Source organism: Heterodontus francisci, chromosome 32 (genome assembly GCF_036365525.1).
Source record: "Heterodontus francisci isolate sHetFra1 chromosome 32, sHetFra1.hap1, whole genome shotgun sequence".
Lineage (NCBI taxonomy): Eukaryota > Metazoa > Chordata > Chondrichthyes > Heterodontiformes > Heterodontidae > Heterodontus > Heterodontus francisci.
The window spans coordinates 21542209-21568399 of record NC_090402.1 but is presented as its reverse complement, the minus strand read 5'-3'; the positions used below and the strand labels follow the sequence as shown (position 1 = coordinate 21568399).

At 42.8% G+C, this 26191-nt stretch overlaps 1 protein-coding gene across 5 annotated transcripts in view; it reads left to right on the top strand.

Annotated features, from left to right (window-relative positions):
• The window catches only part of LOC137347694 (multivesicular body subunit 12B-like), a 211120-nt gene that overhangs the window by 32972 nt on the left and 151957 nt on the right, over positions 1 to 26191 (top strand). For all 5 annotated transcript variants that reach the window (XM_068012453.1, XM_068012454.1, XM_068012455.1 and 2 more), the window contains 3 exons: positions 14196 to 14303; positions 19183 to 19279; positions 19883 to 20012. In XM_068012453.1, the coding sequence (XP_067868554.1) occupies positions 14196 to 14303; positions 19183 to 19279; positions 19883 to 20012 (335 nt within the window). The remainder of the gene's footprint in view (positions 1 to 14195; positions 14304 to 19182; positions 19280 to 19882; positions 20013 to 26191) is intronic.

Sequence of the window (26191 nt, the reverse complement as noted above, 5' to 3'; positions counted from 1 at the left end):
CCGTCTTTCTAATGAAAATAATCCTAATCTACTCAACCTCTCTTCATAGCTAGCGCCCTCCATACCAGGCAACATCCTGGTGAACCTCCTCTGCACCCTCTCCAAAGCATCCACATCCTTTTGGTAATGTGGCGACCAGAACTGCACGCAGTATTCCAAATGTGGCCGAACCAAAGTCCTATACAACTGTAACATGACCTGCCAACTCTTGTACTCAATACCCCGTCCGATGAAGGAAAGCATGCCGTATGCGTTCTTGACCACTCTATTTACCTGCGTTGCCACCTTCAGGGAACAATGGACCTGAACACCCAAATCTCTCTGGACATCAATTTTCCCCAGGACTTTTCCATTTACTGTATAGTTCACTCTTGAATTGGATCTTCCAAAATGCATCACCTCGCATTTGCCCTGATTGAACTCCATCTGCCATTTCTCTGCCCAACTCTCCAATCTATCTATATTCTGCTGTATTCTCTGACAGTCCCCTTCACTATCTGCTACTCCACCAATCTTGGTGTCGTCTGCAAACTTGCTAATCAGTCCACCTATACTTTCCTCCAAATCATTTATGTATATCACAAACAACAGTGGTCCCAGCACGGATCCCTGTGGAACACCACTGGTCACACGTCTCCATTTTGAGAAACTCCCTTCCACTGCTACTCTCTGTCTCCTGTTGCCCAGCCAGTTCTTTATCCATCTAGCTAGTACACCTTGGACCCCATGCGCCTTCACTTTCTCCATCAGCCTGCCATGGGGAACCTTATCAAACGCCTTACTGAAGTCCATGTATATGACATCGACAGCCCTTCCCTCATCAATCAACTTTGTCACTTCCTCAAAGAACTCTATTAAGTTGGTAAGACATGACCTTCCCTGCACAAAACCATGTTGCCTATCACTGATAAGCCCATTTTTTTCCAAATGGGAATAGATCCTATCCCTCAGTATCTTCTCCAGCAGCTTCCCTACCACTGACGTCAGGCTCACCGGTCTATAATTACCTGGATTATCCCTGCTACCTTTCTTAAACAAGGGGACAACATTATCAATTCTCCAGTCCTCCGGGACCTCACCCGTGTTTAAGGATGCTGCAAAGATATCTGTTAAGGCCCCAGCTATTTCCTCTCTCGCTTCCCTCAGTAACCTGGGATAGATCCCATCCGGACCTGGGGACTTGTCCACCTTAATGCCTTTTAGAATACCCAACACTTCCTCCCTCCTTATGCCGACTTGACCTAGAGTAATCAAACATCTGTTCCTAACCTCAACATCCGTCATGTCCCTCTCCTCGGTGAATACCGATGCAAAGTACTCGTTTAGAATCTCACCCATTTTCTCTGAGTCCAAGCATAACATTCCTCCTTTGTCCTTTAGTGGGCCAATCCTTTCTCTAGTTACCCTCTTTCTCCTTATATATGAATAAAAGGCTTTGGGATTTTCTTTAACCCTGTTTGCTAAAGATATTTCATGACCCCTTTTAGCCCTCTTAATTCCTCGTTTCAGATTGGTCCTACATTCCCGCTATTCTTTCAAAGCTTCGTCTTTCATCAGCCGCCTAGACCTTATGTATGCTTCCTTTTTCCTCTTAGCTAGTCTCACAATTTCACCTGTCATCCATGGTTCCCTAATCTTGCCATTTCTATCCCTCATTTTCACAGGAACATGTCTCTCCTGCACGCTAATCAACCTCTCTTTAAAAGCCTCCCACATATCACATGTGGATTTACCTTCAAACAGCTGCTCCCAATCTACATTCCCCAGCTCCTGCCGAATTTTGGTATAGTTGGCCTTCCCCCAATTTAGCACTCTTCCTTTAGGACCACTCTCGTCTTTGTCCATGAGTATTTTAAAGCTTACGGAATTGTGATCACTATTCCCAAAGTAGTCCCCTACTGAAACTTCAAACACCTGGCCGGGCTCATTCCCCAACACCAGGTCCAGTATGGCCCCTTCCCGAGTTGGACTATTTACATACTGCTCTAGAAAACCCTCCTGGATGCTCCTTACAAATTCTGCTCCATCTAGACCTCTAACACTAAGTGAATCCCAGTCAATGTTGGGAAAATTAAAATCTCCTATCACCACCACCCTGTTGCTCCTACATCTTTCCATAATCTGTTTACATATTTGTACCTCTATCTCACGCTCGCTGTTGGGAGGCCTGTAGTACAGCCCCAACATTGTTACTGCACCCTTCCTATTTCTGAGTTCTGTCCATATTGCCTCACTGCTCGAGTCCTCCATAGTGCCCTCCTTCAGCACAGCTGTGATATCCTCTTTGACCAGTAATGCAACTCCTCCACCCCTTTTACCTCCCTCTCTATCCCGCCTGAAGCATCAATATCCTGGGATATTTAGTTGCCAATCATGCCCTTCCCTCAACCGTCTCAGTAATAGCAATAACATCATACTCCCAGGTACTAATCCAAGCCCTAAGTTCATCTGCCTTACCTACTACACTTCTTGCATTAAAACAAATGCACCTCAGACTACCAGTCCCTTTACATTCATCATCTGCTCCCTGCCTGCTCTTCCCCTTAGTCACACTGACTTCATTCTCTAGTTCCTTACAGGCTTTTGTTACTACCTCCTTACTGTCAACTGACCTCCTCAATTGGTTCCCATCCCCCTGCCACATTAGTTTAAACCCTCCCCAACAGCGTTAGCAAAAGCACCCCCAAGGACATTGGTTCCAGTCCGGCCCAGGTGTAGACCGTCCAATTTGTAATAGTCCCACCTCCCCCAGAACCGGTCCCAATGTCCCAAAAATCTGAACCCCTCCTTCCTGCACCATCTCTCAAGCCACGCATTCATCCTGACTATTCTTTCATTTTTACTCTGACTATCACGTGGCACTGGTAGCAATCCTGAGATTACTACCTCTGAGGTCCTACTTTTTAACTTGGCTCCTAACTCCCTAAATTCTGCTTGTAGGACCTCATCCCGTTTTTTACCTATATCATTGGTGCCTATGTGCACAACGACAACTGGCTGTTCACCCTCCCCCTTTGGAATGTTCTTCAGCCGATCTGAGACATCCCTGACCCGTGCACCTGGGAGGCAACATACCATTCGGGAGTTCCGAAGAAGGGTCGCTGACCCGAAATGTTAACTCTGCTTCTCTTTCCACAGATGCTGCCAGACCTGCTGAGTGATTCCAGCATTTCTTGTTTTTGATACCATTCGGGAGCCTCGTTTTCGACCACAGAACCGCCTATCTACTCCCCTTACAATCGAATCCCCTACGACTATAGCCCTTCCACTCTTTTTCCCGCCCTTCTGAACAGCAGAGCCAGCCACGGTGCCATGAACCTGGCTACTGCTGCCTTCCCCTGGTGAGCCATCTCCCTCAACAGTATCCAAAACGGTATACTTGTTTTGGAGGGAGATGACCGCAGGGGACTCCTGCGCTGCCTTCCTGCTCTTTCTCTGCCTTTTGGTCACCCATTCCCTTTCTCCCTCAGCAATCCTAATCTGCGGTGTGACCAATTCACTAAACGTGCTATCCACGACCTCCTCAGCATCGCGCATGCTCCAAAGTGAGTCCATCCGCAGCTCGAGAGCCGTCATGCGGTCTAACAAGAGCTGCAGTTGGACACACATCCTGCACGTGAAGGAGTCAGGGACATCAGCCATGTCCCTGAGCTCCCACATTGAGCAAGAGGAGCATGACACGGGTCTGAGATCTCCTGCCATTTTTAATCTTAAGCTTAACTTAGTTAAATGAAAAAGAAACGAAAAGTTTTTACCAATCACGATAAAACCAGAGAAATAGAAAAAGCCTTACCGAGTCCTTTTTTTTGGTTAGAGGAGGAGGGCGGGTGGGAGACACTACAAGTGTGGTGTCTCGGGTTCAGAAACCGCCACAGGAGGCTGAGGGGAGATTTAATTAAGCTGTATAAAAATTATGAGGGGATTGGATAGAGTGGATGGGAAGGACCTGTTTCTGTTGGGTCAGTAACCAGAGGGCATAGCTTTTAAGTAATTGGTAGAAGGGTAGGACAAAAGGAGCAGGAACAGCGGCGACAGGCAGACCAGCGGGGAGGATAAAAGAGCAGGAGCAGCAGGGAGGATAAAAGAGCAGGGAGAGGCAGACCAGCGAGGCAGGTGTGTGGGTTCAGATCCCATCGACGGCACTCAAAAAAAAATCTTAGTATGACGTTAGGGAAGGATGGTTGGCTGTGGCATGGACCCGGTTGACGACACCAGCAGCAGTGAAGGATAAGAGAGTGGGGGAAAGTGCATGGATCTGGCTGGAGGGTTTGGGGGACGAAAGTAGTGACCTGGAGCTGCTCCCTTCGAACAGCTGGAGGATAAGATCACACCTAAGTTTGTGGTGATCTGGGCCCTGCTGGTCAGTGCCTTCAACCTTAACAACAACATCAAGAACTAATGGCTAAGGGAGTCAACTCAACAAAATCTGGAGTGGAGTCCCATTACGCTGTTGGTGTTTTCTTCAAGTTAGCACCTTTTGGCAACACCTGCAACCAAATAGGCTCCAGACATATAGGCTTTTGTCTTTCCTCTGAACACTAGCCTACGAGGTCGAGAGGTGGGTGCCGATGCTAGGCAAGTCCTAAAACCATGCCTAAGCTACGCAGCAAACAAAGAAAAGTAACGTTTCAGTTGGAAGCTGGAATGTGAGGACTGTGTGCCCTGGAATGAATGACACACACTCCACAGCAAGTGTACGTAAGACATGTCAGATTGACTGTGAGTTGCACAAGCTTGGTATCGACATTGCCGCTCTACAAGAAACCAGATTAGCCGACGCAGGCTCTATTTGAGAGGCTAAGTACACCTTCTACTGTTATGGAAAGAGTGCTGAAGATCGCTGTGAGCATGGTGTAGGCTTTGCAGTGAGCAGCTGACTCGCGCAGTCAATTGAGCCGCCAGTAGCAACCTCGGAGCACCTCAACTCCCTATGGCTATCATCTGATGGAGACACAGTCAACATCATATGCGTCTGTGCACCAATTCTGAACATCAGCATCTCCGATAAAGAGCATTTCTCTGACTCCCTAAGTCATGTTCTGCAGAACATCCCAAATGGCGAGAGGCTATTCATCCTGGGTGACTTCAGTGCACGTGTTGGGGCAGACAGTGATGCATGGCCAACGTGCCTTGGTTGTCACGGGATGAGCAAGGTCAGTGATAACTGACAACGCCTTCTTGAGCTTTGTACCTTAAATGAACTCTGCATCAACAACACCTTCTTCCCAGGGCATACATAGCCACAAGGTATCAAGGCCACCCAAGGACATTTGCCATCAACGAGACCTAGTCTAATCTGCCCAGTATTCTTCACGCCTGCACTTATCACAGCACAAATTGTGACACTGACCACTCTTAGCAGCAGAGTGAAGGTTCACTTCCGAAAGTTCTGCAGCTTCAAATGTGGCGGTCCATCACATGTCGACATCCCTTGCATAAGCAATGATGCCAAATACCAGCACTTCGCATTGTCGCTAGAACGCTTGCTATCCACCAAAGCCTGAACAGGAAGCACCGATGCCAGCATTGATGAAACTTGGGAGTCACTAAGCTTGATCATCTATGAAGCAGCAGAAGCATCGTTTGGTAAAGGTGGAACCTGCAACAAGGACTGGTTTGAGACCTGCTCAGCTGAGATGATATCTGTCATTGATGCAAAAAACAAAGCCTGCATGATGCACAACATAAACCCCACAGCTAAGACACTGCGTGACCTGAAAGTAGCGGACAGCCATGCAAAGGATCAACTAATGTCAAGAAATCCAAACTGCATGTGACAAAAGCAATGTACGAAGGGTTCAAGACGGCATTTGGCCCTGCCATCACCAAAGTTGCTCCCCTGAAGTCAGCAGTTGGTGAAGTACTCACTGACAGAAGTAAACACATTCTCTGCTGGGCTGAACACTACTGTGAACTGTACACCAGTGAGTTGGACATCTCCCAGTCTGCACTCGACAATTAGAATTAGAACATTACAGCGTAGTACAGGCCCTTCGGCCCTCGATGTTGCGCCGACCTGTGAAACCATCTGACCTACACTATTCCATTTTCATCCATATGTCTATCCAATGACCACTTAAATGCCCTTAAAGTTGGCAAGTCTATTACTGTTGCAGGCAGGGCGTTCCACGCCCCTACTACTCTCTGTGTAAAGAAACTACCTCTAACATCTGTCCTATATCTGTCACCCCTCAACTTAAAGCTATGTCCCCTCGTGTTTGCCATCACCATCCGAGGAAAAAGACTCTCACTATCCACCCTATCTAACCCTCTGATTATCTTGTATGTCTCTATTAAGTCACCTCTCCTCCTCCTCTCCAACGAAAACAACCTCAAGTCCCTCAGCCTTTCCTCGTAAGACCTTCCCTCCATACCAGGCCACATCCCAGTAAATCTCCTCTGCACCCTTTCCAAAGCTTCCACATCCTTCCTATAATGCGGTGACCAGAACTGCACGCAATACTCCAGGTGCGGCCTCATCAGAGTTTTGTACAGTTGCAGCATGACCTCGTGGCTCCGAAACTCGATCCCCCTACTAATAAAAGCTAACACACCATATGCCTTCTTAACAGCCCTATTAACCTGGGTAGCAACTTTCATGGATTTATGTACCTGGACACCAAGATCTCTCTGCTCATCTACACTACCAAGAATCTTCCCATTAGCCCAGTACTCTGCATTCCTGTTACTCCTTCCAAAGTGAATCACCTCACACTTTTCCACATTAAACTCCATTTGCCATCTCTCAGCCCAGCTCTGCAGCCTATCTATGTCCCTCTGTACCCTACAACATCCTTCGGCACTGTCCACAACTCCACCGACCTTCGTGTCATCCGCAAATTTACTAACCCACCCTTCTACACCCTCATCCAGGTCATTTATAAAAATGACAAACAGCAGTGGCCCCAAAACAGATCCTTGCGGTACACCACCAGTAACTAAACTCCAGGATGAACATTTGCCATCAACCACCACCCTCTGTCTTCTTTCAGCTAGCCAATTTCTGATCCAAAGCTCTAAATCACCTTCAACCCCATACTTCCGTATTTTCTGCAATAGCCTACCGTGGGGAACCTTATCAAACGATCTCCTGCAACTTCCTGTCATGGATGAGTTAGATGATGAAACCTCATCACTGGAGCTCTAGAAGGCCATAGACCGCCTAGCGAACAGATGCGCACCTGGCAAGGATGGAATCCCAGCCAAACTGCTTAAGCACGGAAGTCCCATCTATTGCCACATCTTTATGACCAGCTCCTTCTCTGCTGGAAAGTAAGCTCTGTTCCACAGGAGATGCATGACCCCAAAATCAAAACAAAAACAAAGGCGACAAATACAGGGGCATCTCATCGCTTTGGGCCACAGGGAAGGCCTTTACTAGGGTTGTGCTTAACACACCATTTACATGCAGACCGAATGTACCTGGAAGCACAGTGTGGTTTCTGTGCCGGCATATCTACTGTGGACATGATTTCCATACAGCAGCTACAAGAGAAGTATAGGGAACAGAGTGTACCCCTTTAACTGACTTATGTAGATCGTAGTAAGGCAGTTGACACTGTCGGCAAAGCGAGGGCTCGACAAGATTTTGGGAAAAATTGGCTGTCCACCGAAGCTCCTCAGTCTCTGCTTACCTACCTGGAGTTGAGCAGAGGCAGGCGGGAGCTGGGTGTGCCATAAATACAGCCTGGGGATCAGAGCACGGCCTTGCCTACCTGGTGTGGAGCGGAGGCAGTTGGGAGCTGGGAGTGGAGCTCTTTCAGTTTTTGGAGAACTCCGTGAAAAAACACAGGAAACTAGTAAGTTGATTGGCCGGTAAGTGCTTCATGCAAGGGACAGTGTGTTAATAGCTAGCTTAGGACACCAGAGTTAGGGTAGATCTAGAAAAAAGAACTAACACTTTAAAATAAAAAAATAAAGAATCAAGTAATTAAAATAAATACCTAAAACACATCTGCGTAATTAAGAAAAGTATAACTTTAGTTGTAGGTATTAGCATTTAATAAGCACAGTAAATTTCTACTATACATAGGAATTACTCTGTTAATTAAGAAGGTAATTCAAGTAAATTAACTAATAGCATAAGTAACAGGTGTTGTGTTGCAGCTGTGGTATGTTGGAGCTTTTGGATGCCAAGGCGATCCAGGACAAACACATCTGCAGACAGTGTAAGCAGCTAGAGGAATTCCAGATCAGGATTATTGATCTGGAAGCCGAACTGCAAACACTGCACAACACTGCACAACATCACACCTCGTAGAACAGGGTCATCTGTTTTGGTCAGCAGTGAGGGACTGGAGGATGTGACCGTGAGTGAGGCAGGTAAAGGGACTGAGCAGACTGTAGTGTAGGAGCCTCAGGCTTTGCAGTTGTCAAACAAGTTTGAGGTGCTCTCAGCCGGTGTGGACGAAAGCGAGGCCTGCAAGGTGGATGAACAGACTGGCCATGGCACTGTGGTACAGGAAGCCATTCAAGTGGGGGAGAGCAAAAAGGAATGTAGTGGTAGTAGGGGATAGTAAAGTGAGGGGGATCGACACTTCTGTGCAGCCGAGAGCGAGAGTCCAGAAGGCTGTGTTGCCTACCTGGTGCCAGGGTTCGGGACATCTGCTCAGGGCTGGACAGGAACTTGGGGTGGGAGGGGGAGGATCCAGTTGTCGTGGTCCATGTAGGTACCAACGACATAGGTAGGACAAGGAAAGAGTTTCTGCTTAGACCATATGAGGAGCTAGGCACCAAATTGAAGAGCAGAACCTTAAGCGTAATAATCTCTCGATTATAAGCTGAGCCATGTGCCAATTGGCAGAGGGCACATAAGATTAGTGAAATGAATACGTGGCTCAAAGACTGATGTGGGAGAAGTGGGTTTCAGTTCGTGGGGCACTGGTACCAGTACTGGGGAAAGCGGGGGCTGTACCATTGGGACGGTCTGCACCTGAACTGTGCTGGGACCAGTCTTCTAGCAAACCGTATAACTAGGGAAGTAAAGAGAGCTTTGAACTAAATAAGTGGGTGAGGGATCAAGCTTGAGTAGATGTAGCAAATCGAGGGGTTGAGTCAAGGCAGGAGAGCAGAATAGTAATAAGGGAATGAAGGTCAGAGAATGGCAGGAAGGGACAGAGAAAAAAAATCTAAGAACACACCAACAGTGGAGACTAGCTGTTACAGAGCCTTTAGTTTAGTCTTTTTGTTATCGTTTTGTATCTGAGTGCATGTAGCATTCAGAACAAAGTAGATGCGCACATTGATGTAAGTAAATGTGATCTGATAGCCATTGCGGAGAGGTGGCTGTAGAATGACCAGGATTGGGTCCTGAATATTGAGGGGTATGTGACATTCAAGAAGAATAGGAAGCTGGGTAAAGGTGGAGGGGTAGCACTGTTAATCAAGGATGGCATTGGTGCAATAGATAGAGATGACCTTGGTTCGGAAGATCAGGATGTCGAATCGGTTTGGGTGGAGTTAAGGAATAGTAGGGGAAAGAAGTCACTAATGGGAGTGGTCTACAGGCCCCTGAACAGTAATCACAGTGTAGGACGAAGTATACAAGAAGAAATATTGGGTGCTTGTGATAAAGGGATGGCAATAATCATGGGTGATTTTAATCTACATATAAACTGGAAAAATCAGATTGGCATTAGTAGCCTGGAAGAGGAGTTAATAGGATGCTTTTGAGATAGTTTCTTAGAGCAGCATGTTCTGGAACCAACCAGAGGGCAGGTTATATTAGTCTTGGTATTAATGTGACAGGATTAATTTATGACCGCAGAGTAAAGGCACCTCTGGGTAGCAGCGACCACAATGATTGAATTTTACATCCAGTTTGAAAGAGAGAAGAGTGGATCTAAGACTAGTATTTTAAACTTAAATAAGGGCAACTATGGGCATGAAAGCTAAGCTAGCAGAGGTGAATTGGGTTACTAGGCTTGGAGATAGATCAATAGAGAAGCAGTGGCAGACATTTAAGGGGTTATTTCAGAATACTCAGAATAAGTATATTCCTACTATAAAGAAAAATTCTAAGGGGAGGACCCACCATCCGTGGTTAACTAAAGAAGTTAAGGGAAGTATCAAACATAAGGAAAAGGCATATAATTGCGCAAACGTGAGTGGCAGTTCAGATGATTGGTCAGAATATAAAGAACGGCAGAGAATGACGAAAAGGTTAATCAGGAGAAAAAAAATTAGAGCATGAGAGGAAGCTAGCTACAAATGTAAAAATGGATAGCAAGAGTTTCTACAAGTATTTAAAAAGGAAAAGGGTAAGTAAAGTGTTGGTCCTCTCGAGAGTGAGAATGGAGAGCTAATAGTAGATAATAAGGAAATGGTGGATGCAATGAACTAATATTTTGCTTCTGTCTGCATTATGGAGGATCCAAAAAACATTCTGGCAATAGCTGTAAATCAGGAGGTGGAAGGAAGAGAGGAACTTGGTGAAATTACAATCACCAGGGAAGGGGTACTGACCAAACTGATGGATCTGCGGGCTGACAAGTCCCCAGGTCCTGATGGACTTCACCCTAGGGTCTTAAAAGAGGTGGCTAATGAGGTAGTATGCGTTGGTGTTAATTTTTCAAAATTCACTAGACTCTAGAAAGGTTCCATCAGACTGGAAAGTAGCAACTATCACCCCTCTATTCAGGAAGCCGGGGGGAGACAGAAAACAGTTAAATATAGGACAGTTAGCTTGACATCTGCTGTGAGGAAGGTCTTTGAATCGATCATTAAGGAGGTTGTTGCTGGGCACTTAGAAAAACTCAAGGTAATCAGGAATAGTCAGGATAGTTTTGTGAAAGGGAAATCATGTTTAACCAATTTGCTGGAGTTCTTTGAAGGAGTGACAAGTGCTGTGGATAAAGGGGAGCCCGTTGACCTACTGTACTTGGATTTCCAGAAGGCATTTGACAAGGTGCCACATAAAAGGTTATTGCGCAAAGTAGGAGCTCATGGTGTCAGGGGTAACATATTAGCATGGACAGAAGATTGGCTGGCTGGCAGAAAACAGAGAGTATGCATAAATGAGTCCTTTTCTGATTGGCAGGATGTGATGAGTGGAGTCCTGCAGGGGGTCTGTGCTGGGACCTCAACTTTTTACAATTTATGTCAGTGACTTAGATGAGGGGAGCAATGGCATGGTTGTTAAATTTACAGATGACACAAAGATTGGTAGGAAAGTATGTTGTGAAGAGGACATGAGGTCGCAGATATAGATAGGTTGAGTGAGTAGGTAAACATCTGGCAGATGGACTACAATGTGGGGAAAATGTGAAGTTGTTCACTTTGGCAGGAAGAATAAAAAAGTAGAGTGTTACTTAAACGGAGAACGACTACAGAATTCCAAAGAGCAGAGGGATCTAGGTGTTCTAGTGCAGGAGTCAAATAAAGTTAGTATGCAGGTGTAGCAGGTAATAAAGAAAGCTAATGGAATGCTATCCTTTATTACGAGAGGAATTGAAAGTAAAAGTAAGGATATTATGCTTCACTTATACAGGGCATGGATGAGACCACATCTCAAATATTCTGCGCAGTTTTGGTCTCCTTATTTAAGGAAGGATGTAAATGCTTTGGAGGTAGTTCAGAGGAGGTTTACCAGATTGATACTGGAATGAGCGGGTTGTCTTACGAGGAAAGGTTGGACAGACTGGGCTTGTTTTTTACTGGAGTTTTGAAGAGTGAAGGGAGACTTGATTGAAGTTTATAACATCCTGAACGGTTGTGACAAGGTGGATATGGAGAGGATGTTTCCTCTTGTGGGTGAGTCCAGAACTAGGGGCCACTGTTTTAAAATTAGAGGTCGCCCTTTTAGGATAGAGATGAGGAGAAATTTTTTCTCTGATGTTTGTGTGACTTCGGAACTCTCTGCCTCAGAAGGTGGTGGAGGCAGTGTCATTGAATATTTTTAAGATGGAGATAGATAGATTCTTGTTAGGCAAGGGAATCGAAGGTTATCGGGGGTAGATGGGAGCGTGGAAGTCAAAACACAAACCGATCAGCCATGATCTTATTGAATGGTGGTGCAGGATCGAGGGGCTGAATGGCCTACTTCTCCTAATTCGTATGTTCGTATCTGCTCCTTCCATGACAACATGCACTACACTGTACAGTTTGATGGCTCCACCTGATAGTTTCAGAGTGAAGAATGGAGCGAAACAGGGTTGTGTAGTAGACCCCACACTAGCATCATCTTCATGCTCCTGACCTTTGCCTTCCCTGTAGATATGGAAGGAATCTACTTGTACACTAGGTCAGACAGCAAGCTCTACAATCTATCAAGGCTGAAAGTGAAGACAAAAACACATCACGTCCTGATCTGAGAATTCTTCTACCCTGATGATGCTGTGCTAGTCGCTCACACGGAAACTCAGCTGCAAAGACTCATGGATTGTCTCTCCCATGCCTGTAACTTGTTCTCCTTGACTATAAGCTTCAAGAAAACCGTGGTCATGGGACAAGGTATTGCATCTCTGCCCTTGATCACACTGAATAACACCCTATTGTAAGTGGTTAGCAAATTCTGCTACCTTGGGTCCACGGTGACAGACAATCTGTCCTTTGATGCAGAGCTCAATGCACTCATAGGGAAAGCAGCGACCACCTTTGCCCAACTCGTGAAATGTGCATGAGATAACACCAAGCTCACTCTTAGGACCAAGCTGATGGTTATAAGGCCTGTGTTCTCAGCACCTTGCTGTATGGCTGTGAAACATGGGCGACGTAGAGCTACCTGGAAAAGCTCAATAATTTCCATCTTTGCTGTCTGCGGTGCATTATGGATATATCCTGGCAGGACAAAATAACAAATGTTGCAGTCCTCTCAATGGCAGAGCTCCCAAGTGTGTTGGCAGTAATCAAACAGAGGCGGCTTCGGTGGATCGGACACGTTCGCACGATGGACGACGGTTGCATACACAAGGATTTTCTGTATCCCGAGGTAACCAGGGCCAGACGGCCAGTGGGGCACCCAATGCTTGCAAGCATGATACGAAGGTCCTAAAAGTTGACTATCAGACTTGGGAGTCAGCTGGCGAAAGAGCGAAATGGTGGCACATCCTGTGGACTGGCGTGCACTACCACGATGACCATTTGCTACAGCAGCTTGGCAACAGGCGCCAATGTCGACAACAACTCCTCACCAGGTCACTTGGTAGCTTCATGTGCAGCACTTGCACCTCTTGAGGATTATCCTTCATTGCCATCAGAAAAGGTACACCAAGAGAGAGAGGTCACCTAAATGGCTTGTTTGCTGCATGTTCACCATCTTTCAAAGGATGCCAACACACAGACGGATTAGAGAGGAGTTGGGAAACTTTGTCATCCAGATGGTGGTGTGGTTCTGGAACTCACTACCTGAAAGGGTGGTAAAGGCAGAAAGCCTCCTCACTCTTAATAACTATTTGGATATGCACTGGGAGTATTGCAATGTACAGGGCTACGGACCAAGAGCTGAAAAGTGGGATTAGGCTGGACAGCTCTTTTTCAGCTGGCACAGACAGGATGGACTGAATGGGCTGTAAATTTTCTATTTTTCTATAAGTACAAATAATTTCTGCAGTGTATACTAACTAATGACTATTAACTAACTCTAGGTTTTAAACTGAATGAAGCACTTCTTTTTTCCAGAATAGAAAAAAATGTCTGTATTGCAGCTTCATTTTAGTCATGGGCAATGTTAATTGTGCTGTTACTGTAAATTCAGATTGTCCCCATTTTACAGCTGCTCCATTTCAAAATGAACAGTTTAATGTGTGTAAATTGAAACTACCACTACCAATTATGTAAACTGTGCTTTAGAGGCTGGTGACTAACAATAGTCAGAGGCAAAACCATTTTTAGCACATCTCTCTGTTACGTTGTTTCATAAGTTGTCAACATAACACAATAAGAGCAATCACTGGCGTGGCTTGAATTTAAAGTGTATGATTTTTTTCCACCATTGCCAAATATATCCATCCTGCTTGCCCACAAAGTGCTTGAAAACTTGCAGATTCTTTATCAAAACCATTTGCAATGTATCTTTAATCAGCTGTATCCTTGGAGACTGTATTTTTAGAAGTATTTTTGTACAGTATTTGGTGGAATGATCTAATGAGATGCTGTGATCATACAGTCGGTGTTAATTAGGGAAAGTAGCAAAACTCACAGTACATGAATTAGCTTTATTCCACCTCACATTTGCACATGCTGTCTTGTTTTCACAGATTTCGCAAACGGCAGATGGTTTGGATGCTGACCTCTGGAAGGACGGCTTATTCAAATCCAAGGTCACTAGATATCTCTGTTTTACGAGATCATTTTCTAAGGAGAATGTAAGTTCAAATCAATGACCTCGTGCTTGTGTATTTATAGTAATCAGTTTTGGTTATGAAAAATGGAAGCCTGTATAAATGTATTAGAGTACATTTCAGTAACCAATTTAGGAGCACTTATTGCAAATGTGGTGGTTTCAATAAGATGGTAGTATTCCTTGTAATATTTTAAGTTCAATTTATTAGAATGAGAGTCAAAATGTGAAATCACTGTTAAACTGAATTTGCTTTGCATGTTACAGTTCATCTGCGTTTATTGGTGTAGCTTCAAATTTTTAGTTGGTAAAATTATTGTTGGAGAATTTATTTATATCATCACTAGTATGTTGAAATGAAGAGTAACAGCCTTTGTGTTTTTGGTTCGATACAGCAATGATACCTTAATATTCACAGCATGGGTGCAAAGTAGAGGAAGATCAGAGGATTTCTTCAGTGACTTTTGTGCACCTACTAGTGCCAGATAACGAGGCACTATAGGTAGAGGCCTAAAAACAGTCATTGCCCCATTTGTTGGGGAGTGCCTGAAGGGGAGTTTTAAAAATAATTGGAGAGGGGTAGTAAAGCTCCATTTAACACACATCTAATACTGTGGTAACCTAAAAGTATATAAAAAGCAGCAAATCTAGGTAGAAAGCCTTCCTCACTTTGAATCATTTACCATCTCATCTGAAAGGCTGGGCAGTGAGTCTGCTGTCAGGCTTTTTGCTACTGCTTCTCTAGTGGAAGATGCTATCGACTAGCCCTTTTGATTTTTTTTTTTCGGTTTATACTATTCCTGTCTGCTGTGGGGAGGTGCCTGGCTCCTTGCCATGAATGAGATTGGGATCTTGCAGTATGGAGGAATGTGGGAGTAAGCCTGCATTGTACTACCTAGAGGCAAGGCATGTTGGAGCCATTGCAGTATGTTGCCCTAATGGCTGGCTTAATTTGAAACCATATGTAGGACAATAACGCGATTCTTTTTGGAGAGTTAAAAGCTAACAAAGCTGGAGGTAATGTCAAAATCTGCCCTTTCATTTCAATATACAACTGCATCCATTGTTTTCTGCACTTTTCTTTTAAAAGCTAACTTCTGAGAAAGGCAAGGATGAGAATAAAACAAGCTTTTGCCTGACAAGCTACAACTGCAAAAAAAAAAATCCCATATGGACCATTCTCCTTTTATTTGAAAGAGTAATTATCATTAATTTTTATTGGTGCTTCCTGAGCGTGTAAGTCTTGGAGAGGTTTGAGAACAAACTGTTGTTACACAGTTCATATTAACATGAAAATTTTGGTATGCAGTGTACTTGGTCCTAAGCAGTAATCCCTTTCACATGTCTCACTGTATTGCACTGAAGAATAATGACCTTTTTTTTTTAAAAAAAACAATTAAAATCAAGTTTTAAATACCTAAAATGTAAATGAATTATAATGTATTGTGAGGCATTTATTTGCATTTAGAGAATTGAGTTCTACCAAATTTCCGTTTGTTGTATGCTCAGTTTCATTGTTAACATTTTACTGTGTAAGTGACTATGAAGACGTGGGTGATTGACACCTTGGCATTCTATTCAATTTGAAGCAGAGCTTCCAACCCTGTATCCCCTCCAACACAAACTTGTGTCACTTTCACTTCTCAAACATTGCTGGTCTCTGCCACTACGTCTGCTCATTGGCTGCTGAAACTCTCAACTATAACTTTGTGACCTTCAGATTTAACTATTCCAGTGTTCTCTTAGTTGGCTGCTCATTCTGCATCCTCTCTAAACTCCACCTCATTGAACCCTCTGCTTCCCATATCCTATCCCTCACCAAGTCCGGCTCACCCATTACCCCTGTTCTGGCTGACCTCCTATGGCTCATGGATTTCCCCAATCCTCCCAATTTAAAATTCTTCTCCTCTGTTTAAATCTATTCTTGGTCTCACCTGTCCCTTTCACTGTAGCCTCCTCCAGCCATGCAGGACCCCTCCCCACCTCTTCTACCACCACCCCCTGACCCAAAAACTATTCATGGTTCTGACTGTGGCCTCTTGTGCATTCCTTCTCCTCCAGCTACTTCAGCCTCACGCTCTCAAATTTGCTTTTTTTCACAAAACTCTATCTCTTCACCTCCTTCTCTTCCTATACAACCCACCACTTTGTCCAGTGTTTTGATCACACCCATAATCTCTGTGCCTCTGAAGCAGTTTGGGACTTGTTTTTAAAGGTGCTACCTAGATTCAAACTGTTGTTGAAGAAGGACATCCTATTCAGGATCACAAACTCATTCAGTCAGTTGTATCTTTTGCTAACTTCTTTTAAACTGCTCAACCAGATAGTCTTTTGCAATAAGCTTGTATTAGGAATTCGTGTTTGAAGGTTAAAGTATGATTATGCCTTTATGTAATTTAGGGTACTGTTCCCACAACAGTCACCAGCATAGTTGACGTGCAGTGAGATTTCTTTTTTGATTCAGTGAGTTTAGAGCTCATTTTCCTTGAAGATATAATGAGGCTACAAATCTGTTTAAATGACATCTTGAACAAACTGGATGATCAGCAAGAATTCGAGACTGGGTACCTGAATGGATATATCAACAGTTTAATGATTGTTAGTGCTATAACTTTTTATTTAACCTTTTGATAGCTTAGGCCTTTTTCCAGAAATAGACTTCAGCACGTCTTACTAGTAGCCATTTATGATCATTCAAGTGTTTCTAACATCAGGTCCTCTTCAACAGCATACCACTCTGGCACCACTTAAAAATATAGTCATTGTGCAGTTAAATTGGCTTACATATTATTGATGAGCTTTTTATTTTAGTCAGAAGTACACAAATGGTTTTGTTTTGCTGGTTTTATAACAAAAGTGTAGTTAATGCTCTGTTCAGACTAGATAAGCAAATACCCAGATGTTCAAATATGCCACAAAGCCTGAAATAGCACAGAAGAATAACACAAGACTAAATCATTCTTTATTATTTGTGTAATAACAGTCAGTTGCATTTCTGTAGCACACCTTGGTTACAAAAAGAATGGTTTCAGGATGGAAGAAAGGAGCTGGACCTTGGCCAGGAGAGGGAAAAAAAACTAAGTTGCTGGAACAAAAGCATGATTGAAGGAACTGTTTATAATGCGGCTTTTAAAAGCAGGCAAGGAGATGGCTAGGTGTGTAGGGATTTAGGAAGAAAGACTGCCAATGTTGGGGCGGATGCTAGAAATAAACCAGCAGGTGTGTGCAGCTTCAGGAGTTTGCTGACATATCGTGACACATGGTCTTGGAGGGTGTTTGAAAGTAAGGACAGTGCCCTAAAGTACATAAAGCTGGTGAAGCTTGGCAGGGACAGAGAGTAATGATGGTGAGGATTTAGCCCACAGTATTCTGAATAAGTTATGTATGGAGATCATTGGAGAATGGAAAAACTGATAAAGATGTGGTTTAACATTTTGGCAGCTAGATTGCAGCTGTCCTTGATTTAACCTGTACGTTTCCAAATGCTCACTAAATTTATCTCAAATTATCAATTCTAAGGGGACCATTTTAATAATCACTGGATTGCCGGCAGGCCTCGACTGGTTCTAACTCGCGCACTGCAGTATGAGGCAACAACAATTTTAACCACTGTGCCTTATTAATGTCCCTCGGAAATCAGCTGTTTTCCTGCTGAAAGTTGGTTGGGTCTTGGCCGTCTGGTGGTACTCTTGTGGTTCCCAGTGGGGGGGTGGGATCCGAAGGAGGACTGGCCCCAGAAGGAAAAGTTTAAAAAAAAAAACTTTCAGTTTCAATTTCCAAATCCTCTTCATGGTTCCCCACTCAGGCTGAAAATTAAAATCACTGGGCATAATTGTGTCATCGGACCCTGTTTAGCATATGTGAATTATCAAATTGACTACTTGTGCGGACGCCTAGCTGGCTGTCTTGAAGCGTTTGTTAAAATCTGAAATGGTGGCTTTCTGGTGGATAAATAATCTGGGATATTTTAACTGCCCACCCATCCGGTTTCCATCTAGCAGATAGGGTTGAAATTGCATTCTGCCCCCGCCTCCCAATCCCCAAGAATTTACACACAACCAATGTTTGACTAATTATTCTATAGCTACATGTTTATGCTTCGCTTCCTTCTTGATCTTGGCCTATTTGCTGGTGAAACGTTCATCAGTGCCTTCGTCACTTTGAGACTTGACTATTCCAGTGCTGTCCTGCTGATCTTCCATCCTCTGCAATTTCAGCTCATGCAAAATTCTGCTGCCTGTGTCCAAGTGTTGCTTGCCCATCACCTCTGCCCTTGCTCACCCACATTAGCTCTGAGTCCCCGACGTCTCTAATTTAAAATTCTCACCCTCTTGTAAAAATCCCTTGATGGCCAGACCCCTTCCTATCTCCTCCAGCCCTACATTGTGCTGCAACTCCCACCCCCATTTCTTTTTGACCAAGCTTTTGGTCAACACTGGGATAGGATTCACCCACATGTATACTGGTAATGTCCATTGCTGCCTCTGCACTGCATCTTTGAGTGAAGAAGTTGATTTATAAAGGCAAGTCTAAAAGAGAAGTAACAGTAGTGTGAATCTAAGAAGGAAAATTATAGAGGAGATGGAAGGATTTTTCAGTTGAACCATATTTGTGTAAATGTTCATGTTCTTTCCCAGTTGTAGGAAGTGTGAATTGCTACTAACCCAAGTGACAGGCTTATTACTGCACATTTGTTTATGACAGGAACTATGCTATTTTCTCATTGGTTTTGTCTGCGAAACTTTATGGAACATCCAATTGATTTTCTAGTGTTTGCTTGGCAGATGGAGGTTTATTTGTTTCTGTGTCAGAGAAGTAATGGAATGTTATGACATAGGCTATCCAGAACATTGGAGCACGTGTGACATCTTATTTTTTTTCTCCTTTTCGTGTGGCTTTTAAAGAGCCATTTGGGGAATGTGCTTGTGGATATGAAGCTGATCGATTTGAAGGACACCTTACCGGTGGGCTTTATTCCTATTCAGGAAACAGTGGACACACGTAAGTTATGGGTTTTGCATGCTGCAGACATGGTTAAGTAGTATTGGATTTTATCAGATAAAGGCATGTAGCTTTAACGTTTTGAATTAGGAAAAGTTTATCTCTTATTTCATGGTTGTTAAAGCACAACAGTAGTTGTAAATTATGTTCTTCCATAATTGGAATTAAACCAGTCCTCTCTGACTCCAGTATACTGTCTTGCTCAGAGCAGATCAAAGTACAAATTAAGTCTCACAAAAATACACATTATTTGAAAGGAACTGTATGTATTAAAAAAAAAAGAAGTCAGTTCTACTTGCTATATAGTCTAGGTAACTTTGGCAAGGATACTAGAAGTATAAAAGTCTAGGGGGATGTGAGGAATAGTTACTCTTTTCCACAATTGGTGCATTAGGTTTCCCTATTTCATAACCTGTATCACATAACAAAATAATTATTGAGTGTTTGTTATTTATTATAGAAGTATACAATTATGTATACACATATCTGGGTTGGCATGAAGCAACTGTCTTTTTCTATTTTCAAGCCATGGAATGAATCATGCTTAAAAGTAATTTAGATAATAGGCACCTATTTGCACCATTAAAATTATCTTTTAAATAGAAGAACAAGCTTTCAGGAAGAGAAGGATGTGCATCAAATTCATTCCTCGTGACTCAACTGAAGCTGCCATTTGTGATGTAAAAATCCTTGGCAAATCTAAACAAGCTCCACCTCAGTATACCTTCATCGGGTAAGTGACCTTAATGTGATATTCATACTGTTTAAAAAAAAAAGTGTAAGTGTGATCTTATTAAAATCATTTTGCTGTTTAATTTTGTCCATTTCAGTGCTGTAAAATGTGGCAGGTTGCATTTATGAAGATTGTAGTGTGTGTGGATGCATGATAGATATTCTTTGGCCTCCTTATCTCGAGAGACAATGGGTAAGCACCTGGAGGTGGTCAGTGGTGTGTGGAGCAGCGCCTGGAGTGGCTATAAAGGCCAATTCTAGAGTGACAGGCTCTTCCACAGGTGCTGCAGAAAAATTTGTTTGTCGGGGCTGTTACACAGTTGGCTCTCCCCTTGCGCTTCTGTCTTTTTTCCTGCCAACTGCTAAGTCTCTTCGACTCGCCACACTTTAGCCTCGCCTTTAGATGATGGATATATTGGAGCTGAAAATGAACCAAAGCAAAATACAGTGGATGCTGGGAATCTGAAATAAAAACAGAAAGTGCTGGAAATATTCAGGTCTGGCAGCATCTGTGGAGAGAGAAACAGAATTAACAGTCTGGATTTTATTCTGGTGATGGACCCCCTGCCGAATTCAACGGCGGCAGGTAATTAACTGCCTGCCGTCGGGGATGCCGACCCCTTTAAGGGAAAAGATCCCACCCCAAGAGCTGCTAGCTAATCAGAGGGTCAACAGCTCAGCAGTTCCAAAGGAAGTGGTGGGCCACTGTTGGTACTGCAGGAGCCCCGCACCAAGAGCAGCTATGGAACCTCAGATTGCAGGGGCCAGTCAGGTAGGCCTCAGCAAGGGGTCGGGGGGTGGGCGGAGTGGTTTTTGAGGGTGGGGAAAGAAGGAGGGGTATTGATGTAGTGGGGGGGGCATTTGCCACCGAGGGACCTCCGTGGGCCACAGATTGTTCAAGCAGGAGGGCGCCCCCAGCCCGCAGGAAGGCCGGCTGTTATTGGGCGGCCTTCTCGTGGCAGAGGGCCCCCCACTGCTGCAAAATAACAGTGACGGTGGGGAGGCCCTTAAGTGACCATTAATTGGCCACTTAAGGGACTCAATTGGCATCTGGGTGTGATGGCCATCCTGAACCTTTCCTGCCCCTGATAAAATTGAATGATATTGGGAAGGTGACGGGCACTCCAGCCCTGCCTTCCCTCGGTATTTTATGGGCCTTTCTGCCCCTCCCTAGAGATCTGTGAAATTTAATCAGAAAGTTTCATCAGAAAGGGTTCTGATGACAGGTGACAGTCATGAAACATTAACTTTGTTTCGCTCTCCACAGATGCTGCCAGGCCTGCTGAGTATTTCCAGCATTTTCTTTCTTTAAATTTCATTTTCAGCTCCATTGCTCATTGCTTTGTTTACCTTTCAAGTTAACTTTTTAAAATTTACATTTTACACATCTTTTGTGTTCTCTTTCTGACTTGCATAAACTGAATTTCAAAACCTTCAATGTTTTGTTTTATTTTTCATCCTTTCGTTCGTTGCTTTTGTATTATGGCAAGAGGTAGTTTTGAATTACAGTCTAAGAATCTGATGAATATGGTGATGTAAGTCAGGTTTTGTTAGTCACAATGTGGTTTTATAGGGATTAGGGGACCATTAAGGGGAAAATAAATGACAATCCACTGTTTATACTGTCCCAGAATGGCTGTGCTCCTAGATTTTCTCCTTGCACAGAAAGTAATAGTCTGGCTTTCCTGTTAATTGAAAGCCTGGTGTAAAAGGGGGTTTCAATAGTTTGAAACATTTTAGCAATATATTAACTTGTATATCTCTGTGCTTCAGTAAATCTATTCTTCATGGGACTTGACTAATACAGCAGCACAGGTGTCAAGAGGAGGTCATCCTTCCATTAAATATCCATCCTTATTACTATTGGAGTAGTACTGAATAAGCAATGTAGTAGTTAGTTCTTTAACCAGCAGTGCTGATGAGCATTGCAGTGCAAGTAAACTTAATGATTGACATAAGCCTTGGTATTTGTATTAGCAAGTTATGATAACCCATGAAATGAGTTCTAGCATAATATGAAGTCCAGCAATCTTGCAGAGAGGAGTTTTTTTTAATGCTCTTCTGCTTTTCAGAAAAAAGTCCAGGGTCAATTAACTCGTGCAATGCCTAGTCCCTTAAAAGCCCATATTCTTACAGTTGCCACCTTGAGGGAGAGGAGCTAGCTCCAACCGCTCACACTCAATCATATTTCTTATCATTTTGCAGGAAGGCCGCTAATTCTCAATTAAGGGCACGTTGACCAAGTCTTCTTAAGCAATGCTTTTGAAATAAAACATTGTAATGATTAACACTATTTTAATAGACTTACCATAACATGTGAAGCAATCTTAACTCACGAGTAGGTGGAAATATTATTCATAATGCAGAGCCAACTACTTTTTCCAATATAGGAACATGCGAATTAGGAGCAGGAGTAGGCCACTCAGCCCTTCAAGCCTGCGCCGTCATTCAATAAGTTCATGGATGAACTGATTACTCCACATTTCCATCTACCCCGATCATATTCTATTACCTTCTCCAATGCCTCATTGGCCTGTTGCAATTGATATGGATGCTGCACAGAAGTTCCTGTTTGTTTAGTAATTTTGTTGAGTTTCAAATGCAAAGAAAAAATGGGATATCCATACTGTGCGAGTGCCCTTTGGGTCTCAGTCTGTAATCACACACTCACCTGCATTCTCATTTGAATGTGCCTCTGAACTGGAATCAGGACTACTTGTCTGATCTTAATGACCTCATTAGGATTATATAAAAAGAAGGGGCTCTCACTGGACAAGTGACAGGTCCACACTCAAAATTATGAGCAGTGGTTGTAATGCAATATCTCCCTTTCCCTGCGTAGCTCGGCTTTGTCTGATCTTTATACCATTTCTGAATAGAGATTATGCAGTTCAGGGTACCCTGATACCAATTAATTTCACAAGCTAGAATACTTGCTTCCGTTACATCACAGTGGCACATCCATGTATCCCAGTTAATGTACAACATGACATATTGGGGGTTATCCATATTACCCCCACCTGTACTATCCTTCTTGGATATTGCTCGTATTCTTTGAGTACCAACTTCTAAAACTCCATTGATTCTACTGCCTAAACTCGCTTGCCCTGTGGTGAGTTAATAATGGCATTACCAAACTATTAGTCAACAAGCCTCTTGCCTGTGCATAACAATAATCAAGTGCTGGGTAGACCCTTCCTAATCATCTTGACTCACAAATTCCACAAACTCTACTTATCATTCCTTGCATATTCCATTTCTTTAAATGTTCCATCAGTTACAACAGCAGACACTCTCCTTAATTCAATATCATCCAACCCCTGTTGGACCTGGGAAAGCACAAAAGCTCCAAACATACTACGGGTAATCCCTTAGGAGGCATCGCGGGAAGCAACTTTCCCTTCTTTGATGAATTCATTGACCCTATCCTGGATCTGCTTTTGGTTGGCTGCCAAGTCATTTATTGAAAGTAGGACCTGTCGTCCCTCCCTTTGCCGACCTTATTTCCCTCCTCCTCCATTATACCTTCTAACTGCCTCTCCAATCTCACCGTTTTCCCATATGGTTTCAGAATCCACTTGGCTTAGTCCGGTCACACCCCAATGATTCCCAACCTCAGCATTTCAACTCCCCCTCTTTTTTTTTAATATTTTCCAGCCATTCTTTGGGCTGTGAGTGACACTGTCATGATGGTCTGCTGTTTGAACTCTACAATGCTCTGTATGTTGCTATCTGTATAGGTCAGGTTGGATTAATCATAGTGATTTTGTGAATTGCGGGCGAGGCAATTTTCTAACATACGATCAATCATTTCTCAATATTAGGTTACATATTTTTCATGACAAAATTGACAAACTTCCATTAATAAAGTTAAACAATGCAGGAAAATCTTCAGAATGGGATCATGATATATTGTACAGAAAGCTACAGTTTACCACGCCATCAATAAATCATGGACTTAAAAGATTCTTTAGCTCTCCCTTTACCCATATCCATCTTGTAGATATTTTTTTGTAAGTGTTATTTTTCTCTTAATGATCAATTGTCCCAATCCAAATTCTGTGTAGCTGTTTACTTTTTCTGACAGGTACCAGTGTTTTTAACTGTTTCGAAGTTGTTGAGACCTGTTCTTCAGTGCAAATTCACCATGTATTTCTGCACGCTGCTTGTTTCATGCGTAATAAATCACATTTGTACACACATACTAGTATCCCAATATCGTGTCAGATGAGAAATCTGATGCAAGCCATTCTTGGAGTTTCAGGTGATTTTATCAGATCATGGGTGGGATGGGCGGGGGGAGATATCTGGCGATCTTTGCCTATCTGCCCCTATATGGTCCTGATATCTCGATTAGTGTCCAGTTTTAAGTTCATAGGCAAGGATAATATTATTCTCTCCTACATTTTGCTGACTTTCACTGGACTGTATGTTGAATTCAGTGAATTGTGCCCAGGTGATTTTATTTAAATTCAAATAAAAAAATGATTTTAGAAAAATTCCCATTTGGCTGTGTAATTTTCCTATTTCTATCATATACTGCATCACTTCCTCTCATTCAATTTTATGCAATAATTACCATTTATTACCATTCTATCATTCATGAACCCTGGAGGAACTTAACTGTCTAATACAATATTAAAGATAGAAAAACAGAGATTAAATGTTCCCTCTTGGTCCCAGTTATTAACACATTTTATTTGTTCTCTATTTTTAGAGGACATTTTATTTCCCAAAATAACCTGATATATTGTGCCTGAGTCCATTTCTTCATTTCAAAATGATCCCAAATCGTGTAGAGGTTTTTTTTCAATGTTCAACGTTATTTCCCCCCCATTCTTGATACACAGCAATTGGCAGAACCACCTAGATTGCTTGCCACCAGTTTCTTATGATGAAAATTTGATTATCCCCTTGAGCTTCAGGTAAATTTTCCCTCCTCATATCAGTTCCAATTTCAGAAACCAGTGATGCCCAATCTTGGTGATTTTACATTAGAGATGAAAGCGTTTGCAGATAGTTTGGAGGTAACTTCCATATTTCCCCTTCTCAAGCACTTGTCTCAGAAAATAACAAATGACCCTGAATGAGTTGTGGCTAAATTTTTGCAAGGCCTTTAATCCAAATCATCACTGTGCTGTGACATTTGATATCTTAAATTCTTAAACCCAATGGATCTCTTGCTGTGCCAATCTCCATGGGAAACATGGTTCTCTGTTTATAAGATAGAGAATAGATTGGGGGGCTCTGCTTAAGAGCCTAATGAGTTCATTTTTCAAATCATAATTTCCTTTTGTCACATTGGGGAAATATCCACTTAAATTAAACTTAAGAATGACAAATATATAAATTTACATTCAGTAATACAAAAGCTGTTGCTTAATGAATTTTAAAAAAACATCAGTGGAAAATGGAGCACCTCTGCAGGTTTACAACAAGGTGGAGTGAACCATTGTCAGACACAATTGTGCTAATTCACGTAAATTTAAGATAACTTTCCCATTCAAAAAAAACCCACCATTTTACCTTCTATTCTCATTCCCCCCCCCCCACCCCCCCCCAGCAGTCTTTGTGCCTTTTAAAATGTGCGCAAAATTTCCTAATACAATTACATTCAGAAAATAAATTCCAGCCCCTTTACTTCCAACTTTCAAAACATGAGCCATGAAAGTATAAAAATGTGACCAAATTGTTATCCATCCCTATGAATTGAAAATCAGTTTAAAAACAGCAGACATTTTAGCACCACCGCTATTAACTTTAAAAATTCTGTGAAACAATTCTGTAGTACAATGCAACTACAGGATGTTTTCAGATGATTTTGATACTGCTGCATAACAGTAGCATTCCCCCTTTTCCACGCATTCCAGTACCACCAAGATGGCTAAACGTTCAGAATCACCTTGATCACTGAGTCCTTGGCATTGATCATAAATTCAAAAATGCCAATTATTTATGTTCATCTCCTGTCCATAACTAGAGACCCTCACATAATTTACAATAACTAGAATTACACTGTGACTACTGTAAGTGTTTGGTTTTCACAATGTAATAGGTTGGTTAATCTCAATAATTCCAATTTAATTCAGACCAATAATTTATTAACTAAACTCAAGTCAGAACAAATGAAATAATGCTTACAAAACCCCAGTAAATTAAGTGATTTTTTTCCTTCTCTTT